This window comes from Nycticebus coucang, chromosome 7 (assembly GCF_027406575.1).
Source record: "Nycticebus coucang isolate mNycCou1 chromosome 7, mNycCou1.pri, whole genome shotgun sequence".
NCBI lineage: Eukaryota > Metazoa > Chordata > Mammalia > Primates > Lorisidae > Nycticebus > Nycticebus coucang.
In genome coordinates, this window is record NC_069786.1 from 53,726,476 (window position 1) to 53,746,977 (window position 20,502).

Here is a 20,502-nt window from a genome sequence, read left to right on the forward strand (position 1 = left end):
GGAAGTAGCCAAAAATTTCTGTTGAGTTTTATTTGAAATACTCCTTTTCTATAAAATCATATATTACAAATATTTAATAGATAATTTGGAACTTTTACAGCATTCCAAATACCATAAATTTTTGAAGATACCTTCTAAACAATCACACAAATACATTTTTTCAAACCAAACAGATATTCCCCTGCTTGAAATGCTGTTTCTGATTTATAATTTGTTCTTAAGGGCTAATTTGAGAAATGGAATTGGATGATTGGTTTGCAGTAAACATGGTGTACCAAATTGGTTTCTAAATTTAGAGAAAGGTTGAGTATCCTCTTATAATAATCAAGAAATAATAGAAGTATTCATGATAATGAAGCTTCCGTAATTAAAAAAAGTCAAATTCTGAAATAACAAGCAGAAATGAACGCTAGCAGGGAGCAACCACATAGTTTATAATTCTCACAAACAGTTGTTTTGAGCTCTTCTCGTGTGGTTACACCACCTTCAACATGCAGTTAGCCACGTGATGGTACATGGACCCTATGGACCTTAATGAAGTTCATAAGTGTGGGGGATTTTAGATAAAGACACAGGACATAGTGCATAAAATTCTAAGAATCATAAAAGAAAGGCAAAGTTGTTTTAATAGCTGCTACAATTTCTAGGCCTGATATTTTTTAAAATTTTAGAAAGTAGTAATTATTATCCATATAAATGTTTTCAAAGAAAAAACTTGTTTACATATAGCAAGATTTGAGGATAAGCTCTATAGTTTAAATACAGAAGACTCCATATCCTTTCGTGGAGGTTTTTGAGGACTGATTTTTGGTAACATCTCTCTGGCATAAACTGCTTTATGAAGTCCAGCTTCTCGAAGGGCTAACTCAAAGCGAATTCTAGGGTCAGAAATTATCTGTAGAAATAAAATACAATATAAATAAGCAGCAATTCATTGAATTAAAGGAAACTTTAACATTTAGTTACGCATTTTTCCAAGTTGCCTAATTTGTTTTTGCTGAATAGATAACTAGATGATGATAATAAACTTAGTGAATACAATGACTATGTTCTGATTCCTTTTACTGAAAATGCCCAAACCCGTTTTCATTTTTTTAATTTTTGAGATAGAGTCTTGGGATCTGTTTTCTAGGCTGGAGTGCCGTGGCATCATCACAGCTCACTGCAACTCCAAACTGGCTCAGGTGATCCCTCTGCCCTGCTCAGCCTCCCAGATAACTGGGACTACAGGCACGACCCACCATGCCCAGCTAATTTTTCTATTTTTTGTAAAGACAAGGTCTTGCTATATTGCTCAGACTGATCTCAAACTCCTGGCCCCTCAAGTGATCCTCCCACCTTGGCTTCTCAAAGTTCTAGGATATAGGTGTGAACCTCGGCAGCTGACCACTTAAACTTTTTTGACTTTATGCCTTTCTAGTAGATCAGTGGTTTCCAACATGGGATGTCTATAATATTGTATACTGGATTATTAAAAATAGGATACATTAAAATACATTATTATTTTTTTTTTGTAGAGACAGAGTCTCACTGTACCGCCCTCGGGTAGAGTGCCGTGGCGTCACACGGCTCACAGCAACCTCTAACTCTTGGGCTTACGCGATTCTCTTGCCTCAGCCTCCCGAGCAGCTGGGACTACAGGCTCCCGCCACAACGCCCGGCTATTTTTTTGTTGCAGTTTGGCCGGGGCTAGGTTTGAACCCGCCACCCTTGGCATATGGGGCCGGCGCCCTACTCACTGAGCCACAGGCGCCGCCCTAAAATACATTATTAAAAGATAAGGTAAAAGAAGCTTACTTTGTATACTTATTGCTGGCTTGAATTATAAAATGCAGATAATCATTGATTGAAATAAATCTAAGCCACAACCTTTACATCTGTCTTTAAACAGACATTTAATTTCGCTGTCATTTGGCAATATGTAAATTAAGTTTAAACACATGGCCTCTACTTGAAAAACAAAATCAATACAACCTTTTCTTCCAAGGCTGCTGTTTCAAACAGAACCAGAAAATGCTTCCATCAATCTGATTCTAAATGGGAGTAGACATTTGAGTAGTTCAATTTCTGTTTCAATTTACAGCTGATTGGATCTTATTCCTCTTCCCCTCCTTCTATGAATATTAAATGTCAACAGACAGTATTTGCAATGATAAGAAGGTAGCCACATATGGATTTTACCTAATCAGGCATTTTACACGAACTTGAAGACCCCTTAGAGCAGTGGTTCTCAACCTTCCTAATGCTGCGACCCTTTAATACAGTTCCTCATGTGGTGGTGACCCCAACCATAAGATTATTTTCATTGCTACTTCATAACTGTAATTTTGCAACTGTTATGAATCGTATTGTAAATATTTGATATGCAGGAGACCCCCAGAGGGGTCACGACCCCCAGGTTGAGAACCGCTGCCTTAGAGGATGTGATAATAGGTTAAAGCACTCCCTCCTTCTAAACAAATGGGGGTAATAGAATGTACACAGATAACTAGTTCATGGCGACAGGTGGTCACCCTAAGAGTAATAAAACATGGAGGTACATCTCGTGATGCTGGTAGGATGAGGATAGCCTCGGATAAGGGGGAGCAGTTGAACTAACATTAAATTCCAACTTATTCTTCAAAGCAAAAGGAGGAGGAAGAGAGCTCTAATGAGAAAAGAGAGTCCATAGAAATTACAGGGGAAACAGGTCAATTTGGAATAAGGGTTGTTTGGATGGAGCCCTGGGTACCATTGAGGAACACTGGAAAAGTGTACTTTTCAGTCTGGAACCTGAATTTAAAAGGCTTGCGAGGCCATGCCAAGGAGTCTGAGGAACTCTTGGGGTTCTGTTTCTGTTTTTAGCCTGGAAATATTAATAATGTAATCATTGTGGGGCAGCACTTGTGGCTCAGTGAGTAGGGCACCAGTCCCATATACTGAGGGTGGTGAGTTCAAACCTGGCCCTGGCCAAACTATAACAAAAAAAAGCCCGGTGCCTATAGTCCCAGCTACTCAGGAGGCTGAGGCAAGAGAATCACCTAAGCCCAAGAGCTGGAGGTTGCTGTGAGCTGTGACGCCACAGCACTCTACCGAGGGCGATGAAGTGAAACTCCATCTCTAAAAAAAATAATAATAGTAATATAATCATTGTGTTTGCATAGGAAGATGAACATGATTATAAGTTCAGGATAAATTAAGGTAGCAGGAAAAGAGAGATGGAGGGAAGGAAAGTAGTTAGCAGTTTATTATACTTGTCTAGACATGAAGTAATTAATGCCTGAAGTGACGAAGACGTAACTGTCAGAAACATTATGAAAGGAAGAATCAATAGAACTTGGCAGCTGATCAGATACAGGCCTAGGGGCAATGGTAAGAAAGAAGTCAAGAATAATACAGAGATTTGTGTCCTAGAGGCAATGAGTTTAAGCCTCAGACCTCAGTCTCCACTTCCGCCTCAGTGTATTCCCCCTGGTCACTCTCACCTATTCCCAAGGATTCATGTCCAACCTGCACAGTATTGACTCCCGAGTCATCTCCAGGATTCCACTCTCTCCTTGCTCCAGAGTTGTGAGGTTTAAGATTTTTTTCCATTATTCTGTATGTGACTAGCTAGCAAGTGAAATGGAGACCTCCATCTCCCCAGCTCCCCTCCCTGGATACAGCAAATCAGTTTCTTACAAATGTGCACTAGAGATCTTCACCCTAAACATGACATGAGTAAAATAAATTCTCTCTCTCCCCAAGTCTGTTTTTCCTTCCCTATTCTTATATGGTTAGTGGCAACACCACTGAATGATTATAATTTACTCCTGGGTACCAGGCGATGTTCTAGGCAGTTGACATTTATTATCTCTAATCCTCACAAGGATCTTGCAAATAATTATTTTACAGATGAAGAAAACAGACATAAAGATTTTAATAGCTTACACAAGTGCACCCAGCCAATAAATAGTGGATGTGGATTTGAATCCAAAATGCAGCCTCTCCCCAGTATAACCTGCTATCTGGCTTGAAAATCATCCTCACCTTCTTTGTTCCCTCTCCCTCTCAGCCAGAGCCATTCATGGCCCCAGCGCCACCACTTCTATGAGGAGGGCTCTGCCATCTTAAATGGACCTCACCCCAATCCATGTTTACCTCACCGATTTTCCATTCTGGACACAAGGCTGAAACATAAATCCGATTACAATTATGTGCCACTTAGTGATGGGGATACATTCTGAGAAATGCATCATTAGATGATTCCCACTGCTATGTGAACATCATGGAGTATACCTACCCAAACTTTGATAGTGTAGCTGCACAGGTAGGCTATGTGATACAGCATATGGTTCCCAGGTTACCAACCATATGACGTTTCTGCACTAAATATCAGAGGCAATTGTAACACAGTGATAAGTGTTTGTATCTCTAAACATAGAAAAGGGAATGTCACTAGATGATAGGAATTTTTCAGCTCCATTATAGTCTCCATAAGATATGGGACCACCACTGTATACATGGTCTGTTGCTGACCAAACCTTTATTTGTGCAGGGCATAACCACATGTAATTTGCCTGCTTCAAAGTCTGGCATCCGCTTACAGGATAAATGCCTTAGTAGCAAGACTCGCTATGCTTTCTACAGTCTGACCCTAACTCATGTTTCCAGTCGCATCTCCCAGAACCTGTCACATGCCCTTTGTCATGTACCTCACACTGAAGAAGACACACCAGGAAAGGACTCATCCCACACTCTCCTCGCTCAAACCCTTAATTCCTTTGCCTTGCTACACAAGTCTCTTCCAGCTTCTGACTTCGAATGTCAAGCCCCGGCTTCCCTCCTCACTTTGGCAGCCGGCATCTGGAAGGACCCCCGCATCCTCCTGATTACTCCCTCTCCCTGTTCATGCCTCTAACTCATACCCTTTATCGTAAGTCATCTGGAGGAAATGTTACTACTACTACCAAAAATCCCTGCCTGAGCGAGGGCTCAGAAGTTTCCCCTCTGACACTTCCTGACTTCCCCGGTCAGGGTCAGCCTTTCATTCCCCTCCGCCTGCTGGGGCAGCTCAGACTTGCCCTGTGGGGTTGATCCCACCCCCGTGGCATTATTTCTGTGCATGGAGCTTTTCCCAACAGGCTCCTCTGGTCAGTTCCTCTACACGGGTCAGGCTGTCTTGTTCAGATAGAGCCCAGGTAGCTTGCAGAGAACCAGAATACAGCGTGTGTTCCATAGATACTTAATCAACGAAAAAACAAATAAATTCTTCATCTTTGTATCACCTGGCAAAGTATGCCACACAGAGCAGAGGCACAATGGATTGATTTGGCAGCGGATGAATGAATTCAATCTATTGATTTTTAAATAATTAGACAAGTATTTAGCTTCTCTCCTTAGATTTGTAAAATTAACAACTACTTTTTCCCTTAATTTCAGTGACACTACTTTCCATCTGTCCTCCCTCCCATCCTCCAGCCCTTCAATCCATCCTCTAAAACACCTTTTTAAAAATCCCTTCTCAGTTGCAGGCACAGACTGAAACAAACCCTAAGTTCCGACAAGTGGTTAAAGGGCCCCTTAACACTTTTTCTGCAGAAAATATTTTGTTTTACCATCAGCTCTGATGTAAACTTTATAAAGCTATTTTTTAATTAAAAAGTAATTTTCAATGAGAGATTCATAGCATTTTCAGGCACACTCTTTTGTTCTACAATCACCTATTAACGACTTTATAATATTAAGAACTATGTAGTAATTATGTACTATCACTTAGAAGTAAAAATTATGATAATATGGGTGATTCAAATGTAAATATTGAAAACAGTTTGTAACCCAACACACATTTCTGTACTTCTTCTTATCATCATCTGGTTTTGGCATCAACGGTGCTAATTCTCATAATTACCTGCTGTTCATTGTATGTATTCAAGGTGAAGAGTGGCTTTTGAAGAATAAATTCTTCTTCAGTTTCAATGCCCATCCTAGCTTTCGATGCCTTTGTGTCTGACATCATTCTGACACGATCAAACTGAGCGACGACAGCCACCTGAAAGGAAGACATGGCTACTGGGATGGAGACAAGCTAAAGACTCCTGGACAACATTGCTGGTCTCCCCTGCCCATTAGAGATGAAACCTAAGAGGAATGGACACAAAGAACCATAAAACCAGGCCAGGCCTAGAGATCCGTGAAGGAGCTTTGAAACAAAACAGTAAAAGGCCATGGCATATAATGATTTGCTAATGATTGAATAATTATAATTTTAAATTAATTTCAAGTAATAATCTCTTTCTGATATGAAGTCATAGAAAATCTTATATAGAAGACATACCTACTCAACCACCTTGAAAGTCAGCAGAAGTAAGAAATAAAATAAATGAATAATTTTTAAAAATCATTTTTTAACCACTAGCAATTTATGGTTATGGTAACAATCCCATGAAGTTTTCTAGAAAGTTTAATGTGATTGAGCCAGATCTAAAGCACAATGTCAAAAGGAAAACAGAGTTTTGGGGCCACCCCTCAAGTCCTTTGCAAAAGAGAAGGGAACAGTGTCCTCAGGTACCTGGGAAGAACTGGCTCCAGAGCTCATTCATTAAGGAAGGTCTTTGCTGACTTCCCACAAGCGAGGACACGCAACTTGTACCTGTGTTCAGCACCTAAAACCGAAGCTTATCTGATTCCACCCTATAATGAATCACCAATTGATCTTACAGGTAACAGAACTGGAGACAACACAGAATCAGACATTTTTCCACTTAACAAGGGACATCTACATAATTGATGCTTCCGTCACTCCCTTATTTTGTATAAAATGTAGATTTCTTGGGCCTTTTGAGAATGTAGGCACTTTGTCTCATCAGTGCCCGCCCCCCTCTTCCCCTACCCCGCACACCTACACAAAAACCTTTTTCCTTCTCTTTGGTGTTTTTCTCAGGTACATCCTCAAAATCTTGGCTTTATAAACTTCCATTGATTGAGATCTTTGCCTGGGTCATTGACATGGGTCAACAACATCATTCGTAGGTAAATTGAGTGCGTTGGTGTTACTGAGCAAGATGGGTGGATTTCCATTGCACCAGGCAACTAGATTCCCAGAGACTGCCATAAACTATTGCTCCCCTTCTACTGAAAAACTGCAGTCATTTTAACCCAAATGCCCTTGTCCTTTATAATTGAAACCTGCGTCTTAATGAAAAGAAGCCACTAATTTTGTAAATGATATGCACCATTAATAACACCTGCCTGTTAATTCCCAAAGTCAAGAATTAGCACAAAGAAAATGGCATTTTTAATGCCATTTAGAAACTGTAATAACTGAAGGTTGAACATACTTTAATTATTACAGTTTTCCTAGCTAAAGTATCTCATACTATAGTTCTAAACACTGATTACAGATAACAGGTTCAGCTATTTCCTCTTTCAAAGCATTCACAGGTGGAAAGAATTCTAATTATATAGACCGTAGTTATTAAAGTTATATTTTGAACAAGAATGTGTTTCATAATAGTGACAAGTCTTGTTCCCAGAAGGCCATGGCATATAATCATTTGCTAATGATTGAATCATTTAAATTTTGTAGGCTCTAGGACGACCAAGACTTACCCTTCTATGCTTTGCGTCTATCCCTGTAGCCTACTTTATGAAGGGTGATGGTGCTGTAGGAGTTGCATGCCTTTGCACTGCATCCATTCCACCTCATTTAAACTGGAATTCCTTGTTTTGAATCAGCATGACATTTACTAGCTGTGTGACTTTGGGTAAAACACCTACCCTCGGTGCCTCCTCTGTCTCCTCTTCTGTAAAACTAGGATGTTAATAATACCTACAGCATAGGATTGTAAAGATTAAACAAATGACACCTAGGAGCAGTCCAAAGAGGGCTTTACGCTTAGTAAATACTCAATAAATCTGAACACACGTCACTACAAACCTATAAGCAGGTACCATTATCATTATTCCCATTTCTTCAGACCAGGAAATTAAGGTTAGAGACAAGTAAATGACCTACATTTCCAATGTCAGCGAGTACAGAACTGGTTTGAAGAACAATAGAGGCCAAGTTCTTACCCATGATTCTCAGTGACATAGGAGAGAGACTAGACAGTTGTTTCTTACTAGCTGGGAAATGATGTCAATGAAGATTTTAGAACTTGTTAGCTAAACCAATCACTTCAAGTTCAAAACTCTCAACAATTACCAAGTAAAACAAATTCATCACACTTTCCAACTTCCTAAATTTCTGCTGTTGCCATGTACTGCCTACCTCAAACTACATTTGCCTACTTTCCCTGGGCAAGGCAGTGGGTGAATTTTATTTCTCCACAAAACAGTATTTTTTAAAAAGTGATTTTTTAACATATGTGTTGGCTGTGGAATATTTCCAAACATAGGTTCCTATGCCAGAGAGGATTATCAACTCCACTAGGATCTTTGAAGACAGTAAAACCCTTCAACTAGATGCAGGGTTTGACTGTTGTAACTGGATACTGTTCAACTAATAAACAAGAGGTGATATGGATGCAGTGAAATCTTGGGAGAGCTTTTTAAAAGGTGCTGATAAAGTTCTTTTGATACACTGAGAAACTGGAAATAGTTCAATATAATTGCTCCCAGGAATGAAGATCAGTGTCCCCATTTGGAAAAGTTACATTTTATATAGCAGATGTCATGAACTAAGCCCCAGCAATAATGTTATTAAGTGCACTTAGAATTTTTTTTTTTAAACCACCCATGAAAGTTCCCAAATTAAAAACACCTGTTTCCTAAGGGCTTCCAGCCGCCGCACTCTCTCTTCATCTTCATGCGCTTCTTGAAGGGCTGCTGCGTTTCTCTCCATCAAGCGCTTTTCCAATAATTCTTGTCTATATTTAACCCTTTAAAAATAACACATAGGGAAGTTGGAAACTATCATGGTAATCTTGAAGATGATATGGGTAACAGTATAGGAGTAGAGAGCATTGCAGAGATATCACTATCACAACTTGTTTTTACTTACTTTTGGTTGATTTCTCATGTCTGAACAATAAAAGACTCTATAAAATGCAATTCACAGTAATTCTAATAAAAATCAAACACATGCAGGAAATCATGGGGGTAAAATTCAGTTCCTCTCACTCCTCATTGAAATCACTTTATTAACCCTGAATGACTGTCTGTTGGCTGCCACAGTTGCAGCTAATCTTAAATTGCTTCCTTTAGAACTTCAACTAAACTTTAGATATAGCCACTTATATTGTCACTTTCTTAGTGGGTATGTGTGCATGTTAAGAAACTAAAAATTGCACTTTGACATCTGTAGGTGGCAGCAAAAAACATGACTTTCCCTTAGATTATGTTTCCATCCCCCTTAAAATCATCAGATCTTAAAACAGGGTACGGTTAAGTACCAAGTTCATTTGGCCCCTTCTGCGGCCCTTTTCTGGGAAAGCTATTCTTCTATTATAGAAATGGAAGTCATGTTTTCAGAAGAGAAGGAGCCTGGGTTCTCAGGGGGAGTATTAGCTGGCTGCCTCCCTCTTCCACCGCTGATGGTTCAGATTGAGCTCTTTTCATGACATCAGTCACAATGTCCTTTACCCTGAGGGTGCACACCTGCATTTGCCATGAAGGTACATTCACTAGACCTTTCATATTCTGTATTCTGACATTTACCGAGTGTTCACTGTGTATCAGGTCTTGAGCTGAGTGCTTTATGTTTTAGCTCATTTAGACTTCATAAGAGTCAAACATTTGGGGTACTATTTTTATTCTGTTTTATAGATAAAGGCATAGGCATGCGATGTAACTTGTTCAAAGTTTCGTGCCCAGTAAGTGGGAGAACCAGAATTCAAACCCAGGACAAGTGGCAGCAGAGCCCATACCCACCCCTCCCCCTCCCCACACCACGCAATTAACCATGCCTTCTCCTCCCCTGGATCCCTCTCACTGACTTCGGAATACCTACTGTGTGCTGCACCCAGTGCTAGAGAGTGCGGCACACTGAGCAAAAAACTCTGCCCTCAAGTTTCTAGGTTAACATAGAGGTGACGACATACCTAGGAACTGGAAAAGACATCTTCAGATGCCGTAAGAGAGACACAAATAAGGTCCCTGATATTTGGAGAAAGGAGAGAAGACCACTTGCTGGGCTGTGGGAGGGATGGCTAAAACTCAGTAAAAGCTTCATGAACTAGGTCTCGGGGATAAGTTTTTTGGGGAGCAAGGAGGATGAGGGTGGAGGTGGAGGCTGGTTTTCCAGGCAGAGAGAGCAAGTACAGGGTTGGCTGAGCCTGGCAGTCACAGGGTTTCCTTGGGAAGATAAGGTCCTGGGGAGGAATACACTAATAACAGGTTGGTCATGAGCCGGTGTTAAAGCAGAAGCACAGAGAAAGGGAAGGAGGGAAGTATGCTGTCAACCCGTGTAAAATACAAAATACAAAATGCGATTTAGAAGGAAAATCCTAACTTCCTCCAATGGCCCTGGGTGTCCTGCCCTCCGGTCAGGAGTAAGCACGGTCAGTATGCACAGTTCAGGAGCCCACCGACCAGGATGCTCCCTTTCTCTCACGGAAAGCTCTATTTCTCATTCTCTCCTTTCACAAAGGCATCACACAGCCTCCCTAATGAGGTTCTACTCAATTTAAGCACTGAGTACAAGCTAAGTGAACTACTGTGAAGGTTCAATTAAAAGATACCCTGGGATTTGACAATTACCATATGCTAATTCTCAGAACTTTCGGAAAATTTCCCTTCCTCTGGGATATGTAGGTTGCTTCGTCTGCAACAAAGTTTTTGTCTACTTTGTGGAAAAGTAATAGTAGTTACAGTCAGGGGAGCTTGACTAGTGAGGAAGAAATTGCAAATGAGAGGGAGGTGTTTGTACCTATGTGGTGAGGCAGGCTGACTCACTGTTACTTTGAGGTTCATTCACTCATTTAACAGATAGTTATTGAGCACCTGGATCCATCAAGCACTGTGCTGGGCCCCGGCAGTCCAATATCAACACAGGAGGCATGCTCCTATCCTTGTAGAACCGACAGTCTACTGGGGATACAAAGACCCACACGGCTGTGACACGTGCTCTCGTGGGCCAGTGGTGCTGGGGAGTACCTTTGCCAGACTTGGGGATTTGAGGAAACTACCTGAAAGGAAATGCTGTGAATATCAGATCTGAACAAGGAGAAGAATGCACCAAAAGGAGAGAGAATAGAAAGAATATTCCAGACAGGAAAAAAAAAAGCATATGAAGGCCCAGAGGTGAGAGAGACATTCAGCATGAGCAAAAATGAGTAGTGCAAGGTGGGGAGTGTCCAGAAGTGAGGCTGGAGAAACAGGAGGAGCAGGACTGTGGGGGCTCCGCAAGTCCGAGGGCTTCTGATCAGGACAAATCTCTCCTGTGACCCGGAGATTGTAAGGCGGCTAGCCCAGAGAGGGCACGCCAGATAGGCATGGATGAGCTCCTGACCGGGGGTGCGGGAGAGGCACTGGCAGGAGCGCCCAAGAAGACACAGAGTTAACAATACGTAGAAAGAAAATACATAGAAAGTGAGAGTTTATTTTCTGGGAGAAAGGAAAGAGAGAGATGAAGATTATTTCTGTCTTCAACAGTGAACAAAATATTGTTCCTCCCTAAAACTGGAACTTAAAAGAAAAACAGGGAAGAGAAGGGACTAGGCTCAGTTTGGACACAGACCTGTTTTCACAGAATCTGGGTTGGAGAAATAGACAGGAATCTAATCAATAGAATGGATTTGAAGCCACCAGAGCAATGCTATCTTCCAGGACCACAGTGTAAAGTAAGGTGAGAAGTAGGCCTGGGACAGATTCCCACGGAAACAACAATTAAGAAAGAGACAGAAGAAGAGGGAACTATGTAGGGAATGAGGAGGACAGCTGGTCCTAAGGAGCTAAGGAAGAGGGGATCAACAATGTCAAATGCTACAGAAAGATTAATTATAGTGAAAAATAATTATTGGAATAAACAACAGGGAGTCGTTGGTGATCTTGGCAAGAGCAGTCAGTACATGGTGGCAGAAGAATTAGGGGGAGGTTGGGCAGTGAGCGAGGGACGGAGATGAGCCCGGGAGCAAAGCTGATGCCAGTGAAGCTGGAGGTTGCATGGAACTGACCACAGTTGCTTTGGCTCCAAAGTGATGATCAAGGTCTCTCTGACTGCCTTGAAGATTTGCCATGAGAAAATCCAAGGACATAGGAGACACACTCAAACTCTTCATTTTTCAAGATGCATGGTTTAAACTCAAATAAGTTTTCTCTTGAAGGGGGGAAACTCTCGGCGCTTCTTTCTACAACTCTGGATAGAAAATTTTCTTTGCCTAAAGAGAAATGATGCAGAAAAAACTCTTGGGAGGAAGCCAAATACTCACATATTCATGGGGAAAGAAAATAGCAACACAGTAAAGTCAATCATTTGGAAAATTTTCCACATAAATACTTTTAGCCATTTGAGGTAGCAGATTTTCCCCCAAATTAAACTGTTGCTATGAAAGTCAATGTCAGGAAGTGGCTAAACTCAATAGTTTCTAAGTTGTGCACTGACTTCCCAAACAGGAACGTGGGCTTCATTTCTCAGTCTATTATATGTTCCCTGAGTCTACAAAGGTTGAAACTGCTTCAAAAGAGACATGTTCAACTTCTCCTGGGGAGGAGAAGCATCGTATTGTTCAAAGGCAACAGCTGCTGCAGAATGAGGCACAGCATTAACAATAATCTGAAAGGATTTTATTTAAGCCTCCAGGCCTGAGTGTAGTTGAAGGGACAGTAAGCTTTCATGTAGAAATGGAGAATTTATGTATCATTTATGAGACTTTTTATGTGTGCACTGCACTCTAAGAACTGAGTATACAAATGCAAATGTTTGGAAACACCTTGATCTGTAATAACAACCTCTCGTGACTTCGGTGAGACTTCAGAAGGAACTCGGCAACATAATAAGTACCAAATCTTGACCTCCATCCCATCTGGAGTCATAGGTAACTTCATTCTAAAAAAGCTACAGCAACTGAGGGAGGAAGAAAAGAATTCTGAAGAAGAATGGCCAGTAGTAGCAAGTTCTAGAATTAAACTAAGAACAACGCTGTTGGGAGTCAGGGGTCCCGGTTCCCCAAACCCAGTTGACCTGGTTTGATTACTCAGCTGAGTTAGAAAGTTCAACTAAGGCACAGTGAGAATCAAAAGCAAAAGTGAGTGGAAACTAAAAATAAAAGTGGAGCAGCACAGGCAGTGTGGACAGAAAGCAAAAGTACCCTGCACAAGTTTTAATGTAACCACGAGAAATTTTATTTAGGAAGAACAAAAAGAAAGTTTAGAGCACTTCCAAAGAGAGTTGGAAGTGGGTCCCTCTCATGAAGGAGAAAAAGGTGAGAGAGAGAGACAGCCACGGGCCATGCAGGGATATAAATGTCCTCTCTGTTTGAAATTGGTTGCAAGTCTTTCATTGGCCACTCTGGGCCTCCAGGCTGTATTGCCCTTTCCTATCGGCCATTAATTGTCTCTTTCTATTAGTCATTGATTACCTAGATTACGTCATATACACATTTTTATGGGCCCTCCATTCCTTCTGGTTCAGCAGGCCAGGTTTTCCTCCCCCCTCCAACAAAGTCCCCTTCTTTGTTTCCCTTCTCAACCCCCCAAATCTCCCAAACTCAAACATAAAGATATATCTTAATTGTCTTATATACTCTAACCAGTATTGAACTTCCCCCCTCGATGTTTGAGGGAAGTAATTTGCCCTATTGAATTAAGGTAGCTCATACGCAGACTGGCTGCTTAGTGTCTGAGTCAGGTGGCTTCCTCAACACTGAGCAGGAAGTCTTTAAACAGGCACATGCTGAAGGTGCTATGACTTCCAGGACTGTTTCTGCACCACTGTCAAGGGAACCTGTTTCTGCCTGTTGGGCAAACCATTTTTGGCTCAAATCCCACTCAGAGGTTGCCCTTCCCTGTAAATGGAGGAGACTTCTCCATTAGCCTCAGGGTACCCCAGCAGGGAAGAATGTGCAGATCAAAACAGGTGGGTCAGATGCCAGTACTTCTCAGATAGAGGAGAGAAGCCTGCCCAGAAAAAAATAGAAATCACACCAGCAGACATTCCCTGTCCCCTCTGACTACATGGACAGAGAGACTACTCAGTAGGGATTCTGGCTAAGGGGATAAGCAGAGACCAATTTCTGCAAGTTGTAACATGAATCCTGGCACAAGACAGTGACCTCCTGGTACAGAGCAGCTTGGGGTAAGGACAAAGAGGGCTCTCAGGGAGTCTGCAGGCCAGGAGGGATGAACCCAGGCCAGCACCGACAGAGACTGATTGTTCCAGTTCAGAGAGCTTGCTGATTCCTTTGTGAGGCTATTGGAACCCCTTTCCTTAGTGGATTCAATTAGCAGCATAAGTTATTTAAGTACCTACTATGTGCCAAGCACTGCTGTAGGTGCTCAGGATATAATAGTGGTGGTGGTGGGGGGGAACTTTACTAAACTGTTAAGTTTTACATAATTTGTGGTCTATAATGTTTGCCTAATTAACACTCTAGTAAAATGAACAAAGTTCTCTTTTTTTGCATAAAGTTCTTAATAAATTATTTTTTAATTGATCATAAAATCCTAAATTAGAGTGCCCCTTCCTGGACTCCTATAGAATGATGTTCTCAACTATGGTTGTCATTAAACTCAGAAGAGCATATGAAAAACTTCTGATGCCAGGGCATTTCTCCAGACCAATTTACATGAGAATCTGGTGGTGGGGCCCAAGGACCGGTACTTTGCTGAAAGTTCCACTGACCAATGTAATGAGCTCCCAGGGCTGAGCACCAGTGCTGCAGTGGTTCTCAAGCCAGTTTACATCAGCACATCTGGAGGGCTGGTTAACCCCAGATTGCTCAGCAACCTACAGAGCTTCTAATTCATTCACAGTGAGGTGGTGTTAGGTCCGGCTGGAAATTCCCTGGTGCCCCGACTCCCAGTGTCAGGAATGAGTACTGGGTCAAGCTGATGATGGAGAGTGATTACAGGGACAAAGCAATAACAAACATACACATTATTGCAGCGCAAAAGAAAAGTACAGCAAGAATGCGTCTCAAAGAGTAAGACGGGTCCCCCTCCAGGAGTGGAGAAAAGATCGCCAAGTCTGAGGATACCTGTCTTTGACAAGCTCACCAGTTTGTCCCAGCTACCTTCCCACCCCTTAGCACCCACCCCCACCCCCCACCTGGTAGGATTGGCTGTCGTTTCCTGCCCTTTGGAGTGACTGTAGGGTTATATAACAAACTCCTTATTACACAGACATCTTCTCTAAATCTTGGGGCATCGAGATTTGCAATGTTAATTGTATGGGGCTCCTCACTGTGTGTTCAGAGAAGGGAGCAGTCCCTAGCCACAGTTTTGCTTCCTAGCTACGGTTTGGTTCCTGCTCTCCACCCTTAGCTTTCCCTGCCTCTTGTTTACCTTCTGCCAGACCTAACTGTGGGGCCCCCACAATTTGCAGTTCAAACAAGTTTCCAGGGGAAGTTGATTGTGCTGGTCTGGGGACTACCTTTGAAAACTAAGATATAGGTAAATACACGCATTAGACAGACTCTCCCTGACTATTGTTACCCAGACAAAAGCAGGTACAGATTACTACCTGGATAGGGCTTGTTTCTGTTTTCCCATGCTGCACTATAGTCACATGCCTCGGGACAGATCCACACTGGAACTTCCTGCTTGGTGCTGTTGACTTTCAAGAGCAGGATCTTTCAACCTCATCCTTCCCCATCCCCCTACACAAGTGACAGATTCCCTCACTGAAAGTGACCTTCTCAGGCCGGGATAAGTGCCTGGTGATGGGCACTTGCAACAATGGCTGTTACCGAACCTCTTTCTTTCCCTCTGATGGACAAAACACTGGTGCAACCTGATGACAGTTGAAAACCTCAGGCTACCGGCTGATATTTAAAGGGTCTATTCAGAAAACCAAAGAAGCAGGAAATAACTTAAAGGCATATTGGTATTAAAAAGGAGGCATGAGCCACTTTCTTTGGGAATAATTCTAATAGCTCCAAGGGGGTGTATATTTTATCATAATAGATGTGAAAACCCATAACTGAGAGTGAAGTACATTTCCCTACTGATTGTAATCATCAGTTCTGAGCTAGCTGTCCAAGTTCAGGTGGATTGGAAGTCCAGAAATATAAACAACTATAAACAAGGATTTGAACCTGCGAGTCAAGGTTGAAAGAAAATGGGAAGAGAGAGGCATTGGAAGAATGTTGCAAATATTATATCAGAATTTCTCTAAAATAAGTCTAAAACACCATTTTTGCTGCAACTTGTTTATCTTCTTGTTTTTGAACCATTCCTAATCCTTTTTACCTGTCTAAAATCCTTTAATATCTTCACATGTCCTCAAAATTACTCCTTCCAATGACATTTCAAATAGGGTACATTATCTGCGGAGAATTAAAAGCACTAACAAAACCAACTAAAAGTCTATTTTTTTTTTTAATCACCTTTTAATCACCAAGAAGTCTAACAATGTTAGTTACGAAATACTTCATCCACTGGCCACCCCATTCTTAGTTCCTCCTTTCAGTGGGTTTCCTTAATTGAAAACGGGTGTTCCCAGGTGACACTGCTGTTATTGCAACCAAAATAGAAGGTACCTGCTGAGAGGAGGCTGAATTTTTCTGGCTCCTCAGTGACAATTCCAGTGAAGTTTTACCCACTGACTTTGGAATGTTACCATTCTCACTCTGTGGGAGTTGGAAGTGGGCCATGCATGTTGAGGAAATGAATGCCTAGTGGCCTTCACCTAGTGGCTGCCCAGGTCAGTTCCCAACATGAACTTAGAGTTACCCACACTGATCCTGGGTACTCAGTCAACTCTCACTCTACCTCTGCTCAACACCCTACACCTTATACCAAACTTGGAGGTTGATATCACGTAGGATTGTTCCCCTGCTAAAATCTTAAACTGAGCAGCCCTGTTTTTTGCCCCCTAGGTCCAGGGTCACAGTGTGAACATAGGCTGTCTGTCCCACGGCTCTGGCAGGTGTTACTCACATGGGCTGCCTGCCACCATCCTAAAGCTCTCACTTTTCTTACTCAACCTATGACTGGAGATCAGCAAACTTCCTATTTTTCAACAAGATTTACTAAATGTGACTATGTGCCTAGCACCAGCTCAGCCTTCCCTCCTCAAGTTTACTGTCTTTTTATCTCTGCCTTCTCCTCCAGGCTATGAGAAACAATCAGGGGTTACTCCAGTCTCTCTCCAGCTTTGGATCCCTGGGTCCATTTTCTCCAAGGAATCATCACTGCCATCCTTTAATTATCTTGCTGTCTTTTCTTTGCACATCTGCCCTACCAATTCCCAGTTCTAATTCTTTGTTGAACTTACTACACATGCATGAGGTCAAATCTGAATTGAACATTCAACGCTCCTCCAGAATCATTTTATTTACCTTCATCTGCTTGATGTTCTCCTGGACGTGCTTAATTCATTTCATGCTTAATTCACCCTCTTGACAGAGAACCTCGCCTCCTGCTTCACTGAATGGAGAAGGCCAGTGGGCATTCATTTCCTCAACATGCACAGCCCACTGCCAACCATGAAAGAACTCATCTTCACTCATCTTTGGCTTCATAAACCTGGGCTCATAATCCCATAAACTTAGTTATTGCTAGGATCTTGCTCCAGAAATGAACCTCTTCCTTTCCTGTTCCTTCAGTGTCTCTCTGTCTCTAACCACCCACCCTATACCTTTCCATGGTTCTTTTTCCTTCACACACAAACTTATTCAAGTGGGAGAGATGTATCTCTCAACTCTTACTCCTTTGTCAGACACAATTTTCTTTCTCCCATTCCCTTCACTGCAAAGTGTCTTAATTGAAGAAGCCATACTTTCTCTCTCCAGGTCTTCCTTTCTCATTAAGTCCCACCTCCCTGAAGTCTGGCCTCTGTCCACTCCGCACTCTCCCAGTTATCAGTGACTCTGGATTGTAAACGCAGAGCCTTCTTTCAGAGCTCCCCCAAGGTGGCCTGTCTCAGTGGCTGCTCTGATGACTGCCTCCTTCTGGAAATGTGCTGCCTGTCTCCCTGACTGCTTTCCCTCTGTTATCACCTCCCCCTCATTTGTGCACCCAAGGTTCCAACACAAACCCTCTTCTTTTCTCAAGTCAAAAACTACTGCTGGGAAATCAGACTCCAACTATAATTGATATACAAATATCTGAAAGTCTCCACCTCCCTCAAAGGCTCAGATCATTTTATTTTTCATTTTATGTTTTTTTCTTCTCTTTTCTACTCAAGTGCAGTGGAGAAAACAGGGAAAAGGATAGAACAAGAAGTTTGATCTGTAACTGCCCATGAAAAATCAGTTACCATACTACCTTCCGATCAGCCTATTTTCTTTTTGATTTGTGTAAGTTCAGTGTTATACCCAGACATATCCCTACGTAACTGTGTCACATTGCAGGCTATGACTTTGTTGGTTAAACGCAGAGCTGTTGCTTTAAGGACGTAGAATTGACATCTTCTTATGAAACCTTAGGAACAAACCTAATGAGGACTCTGAACAGAAGGCTGGAAGGCCTCCTCCCATCCTCCTGGAGGTGAGCCACTGTGGTATCACGGCTACCAGACAGGGCCAAGGCTCTGCCTGCCAGGGTGTCCAACTTGCCGCCCACAGGCCGCATGCAGATTATTTGAGGACTATTTATTTTACTTAGCTCTGGTGTCAGATATGGCGAAAATTATGTGTGGACCTTTTCTTTTTTGCTCATCAGCTTTTGCTAGTGTTTGTGTATTTACTGAGTGGCTCAAGACAACTCTTATTCTTCCAATGTGTGACAGAAAAGAGAAAAGGCTGAACACCCCTGCCATCCCCAATATTTTGGGGCTCCCTTCAACCCAAAGGAAGATAATTAAGTTCCCATTGTTTATTACCTCATAAACAGCTCCAACAATTTATTTATTATTACTTTTTTTTATTGTTGGGGATTCATTGACGGTACAAGAAACCAGGTCAGCTGCAACAATTTTAATGTGGATTATTTATAATAGGGTTAGCCATTTTAGCCACTTAAAAACCTAAGGAAAGCACTCAGAATGTACAACATTGAGCAACACAACTTTCTGGGGCCAAGAAAATCTTGTTATATGCTTGAGCAACTGACTGAGGTGATTTGATGTTTAGTATTATTAGCTACATAAACTGCTTTATAAACTGGAATATGTCTTCTAAAAATAATGACTCGATGTTAGAATAGTTGTTTTTATTATATTGCCATTCTAGCAGTAATTGGATGCCAGAGCCAACCTATTACAGCTAAATCAGGATTTTAGTAATTCAACCACCTTGTGGTAGATACCTATTGTTTTTTAAATCCCTGTAGCATCAACCTAGTAACATCAACCACCTATGTCTACAGAACGGCCTCTCCTTGTTCTATGTAGATCTGTTGAAGTCTGTGCTAAAAAAACTCTCCATCCTTCTTGGTATCAGAGATTTATATATGACCAGATATGGTTAATAATAGTACATTGTAGGAGGAGACAAGATGGCTGACTGAAGCCAGCTTTCCACGGAGGCTCCCGTCCAGTAGGAGAGTTAAAGGACAAAAATTCAGCAAGTAACCTGGTAGATTTGAGCTGCACTAAGAGAGAAGGTTGAAGAACGCACGTCAACCCCGCTGAGGCGAGCTGCGACCACAAGGATACAAACAAAAGGTACAAAATCCATCACCAAGTGAACAGGAGTCCCCTCCCCCATGAGGATGGCTCAGAGTGCCCGATAAACAACCGGGCAGAGTTCAAAGGTCCTCCCACTACACACCATGGGAGAGACCCTCTAAAAACTGGACCTACCTCCCCTACTAGGATGCCATGGCGTCCTCCTGCCAGGCATCAAACTGTATAAACTGTATATAGTCTCTACCTGGAATTCTGAGCTCCCAGCACTCCCCTTCACTCACACTGAGGTCTGGAGGCCAGTCCAGGTTGGCAGAGAGGGGACCGCACTGGACTGGCAGTTCCCTGAGGCACAGTGCAACAGCTGTCTTTTGGTGACAATACAGCTGGGCATAAAACTGTGTAAAGCTGTGTGTGTACTCTGCACGCAACCCCAGGCTCCCAGCGCTCCCTGCACTCCCCTCTGCTCTCGCTCCAAGGTCTGGAGGCCTGTCCCCCAAGGGTCCAGACTCTTGGGCGATTGCTTGAGGGGTATAGACAGTGCTGGGCTGCAGCCAGTTGGTGCAGACTCTGGGGTGTGGGAGTGGAGAGAGGACGGTTGGCCAGAAGGGAGCTACACCAGAGCAGCAGTTGCCTGAGCCATAAAACAGCAGCCCTCTTTTGCTAGCAATACGGCTCACTACCGAATATTCTGAAGCCACACCACCTGTCTCCCTGGGCAATCAGAGACTCTCGAGTATAGAATTTGCCTGAGGCAACTCCAACTTGCAAACTGGGGAAACTCCCAGGGCGGAGCTGACCCAGAGGTCCGCTTTACTAAACCTAAGACACACCTGGCCCTCAGGGGATCATCAGCCTATAGACAATACAACAGC

At 42.4% G+C, this 20,502-nt stretch overlaps 1 protein-coding gene across 2 annotated transcripts in view; it reads right to left on the reverse strand.

Moving 5' to 3' along the window:
* Window positions 1-600: 600 nt before the first annotated feature.
* The window catches only part of CCDC148 (coiled-coil domain containing 148), a 281,210-nt gene continuing 261,308 nt past the window's right edge, over window positions 601-20,502 (reverse strand). For both annotated transcript variants that reach the window (XM_053596444.1, XM_053596443.1), the window contains 3 exons: window positions 8,723-8,840; window positions 5,870-6,010; window positions 601-895 (listed from right to left, as the gene is read on the reverse strand). In XM_053596444.1, coding sequence (XP_053452419.1) covers window positions 749-895; window positions 5,870-6,010; window positions 8,723-8,840 — 406 coding nt within the window. In that variant the 3' untranslated portion in view covers window positions 601-748. The remainder of the gene's footprint in view (window positions 896-5,869; window positions 6,011-8,722; window positions 8,841-20,502) is intronic.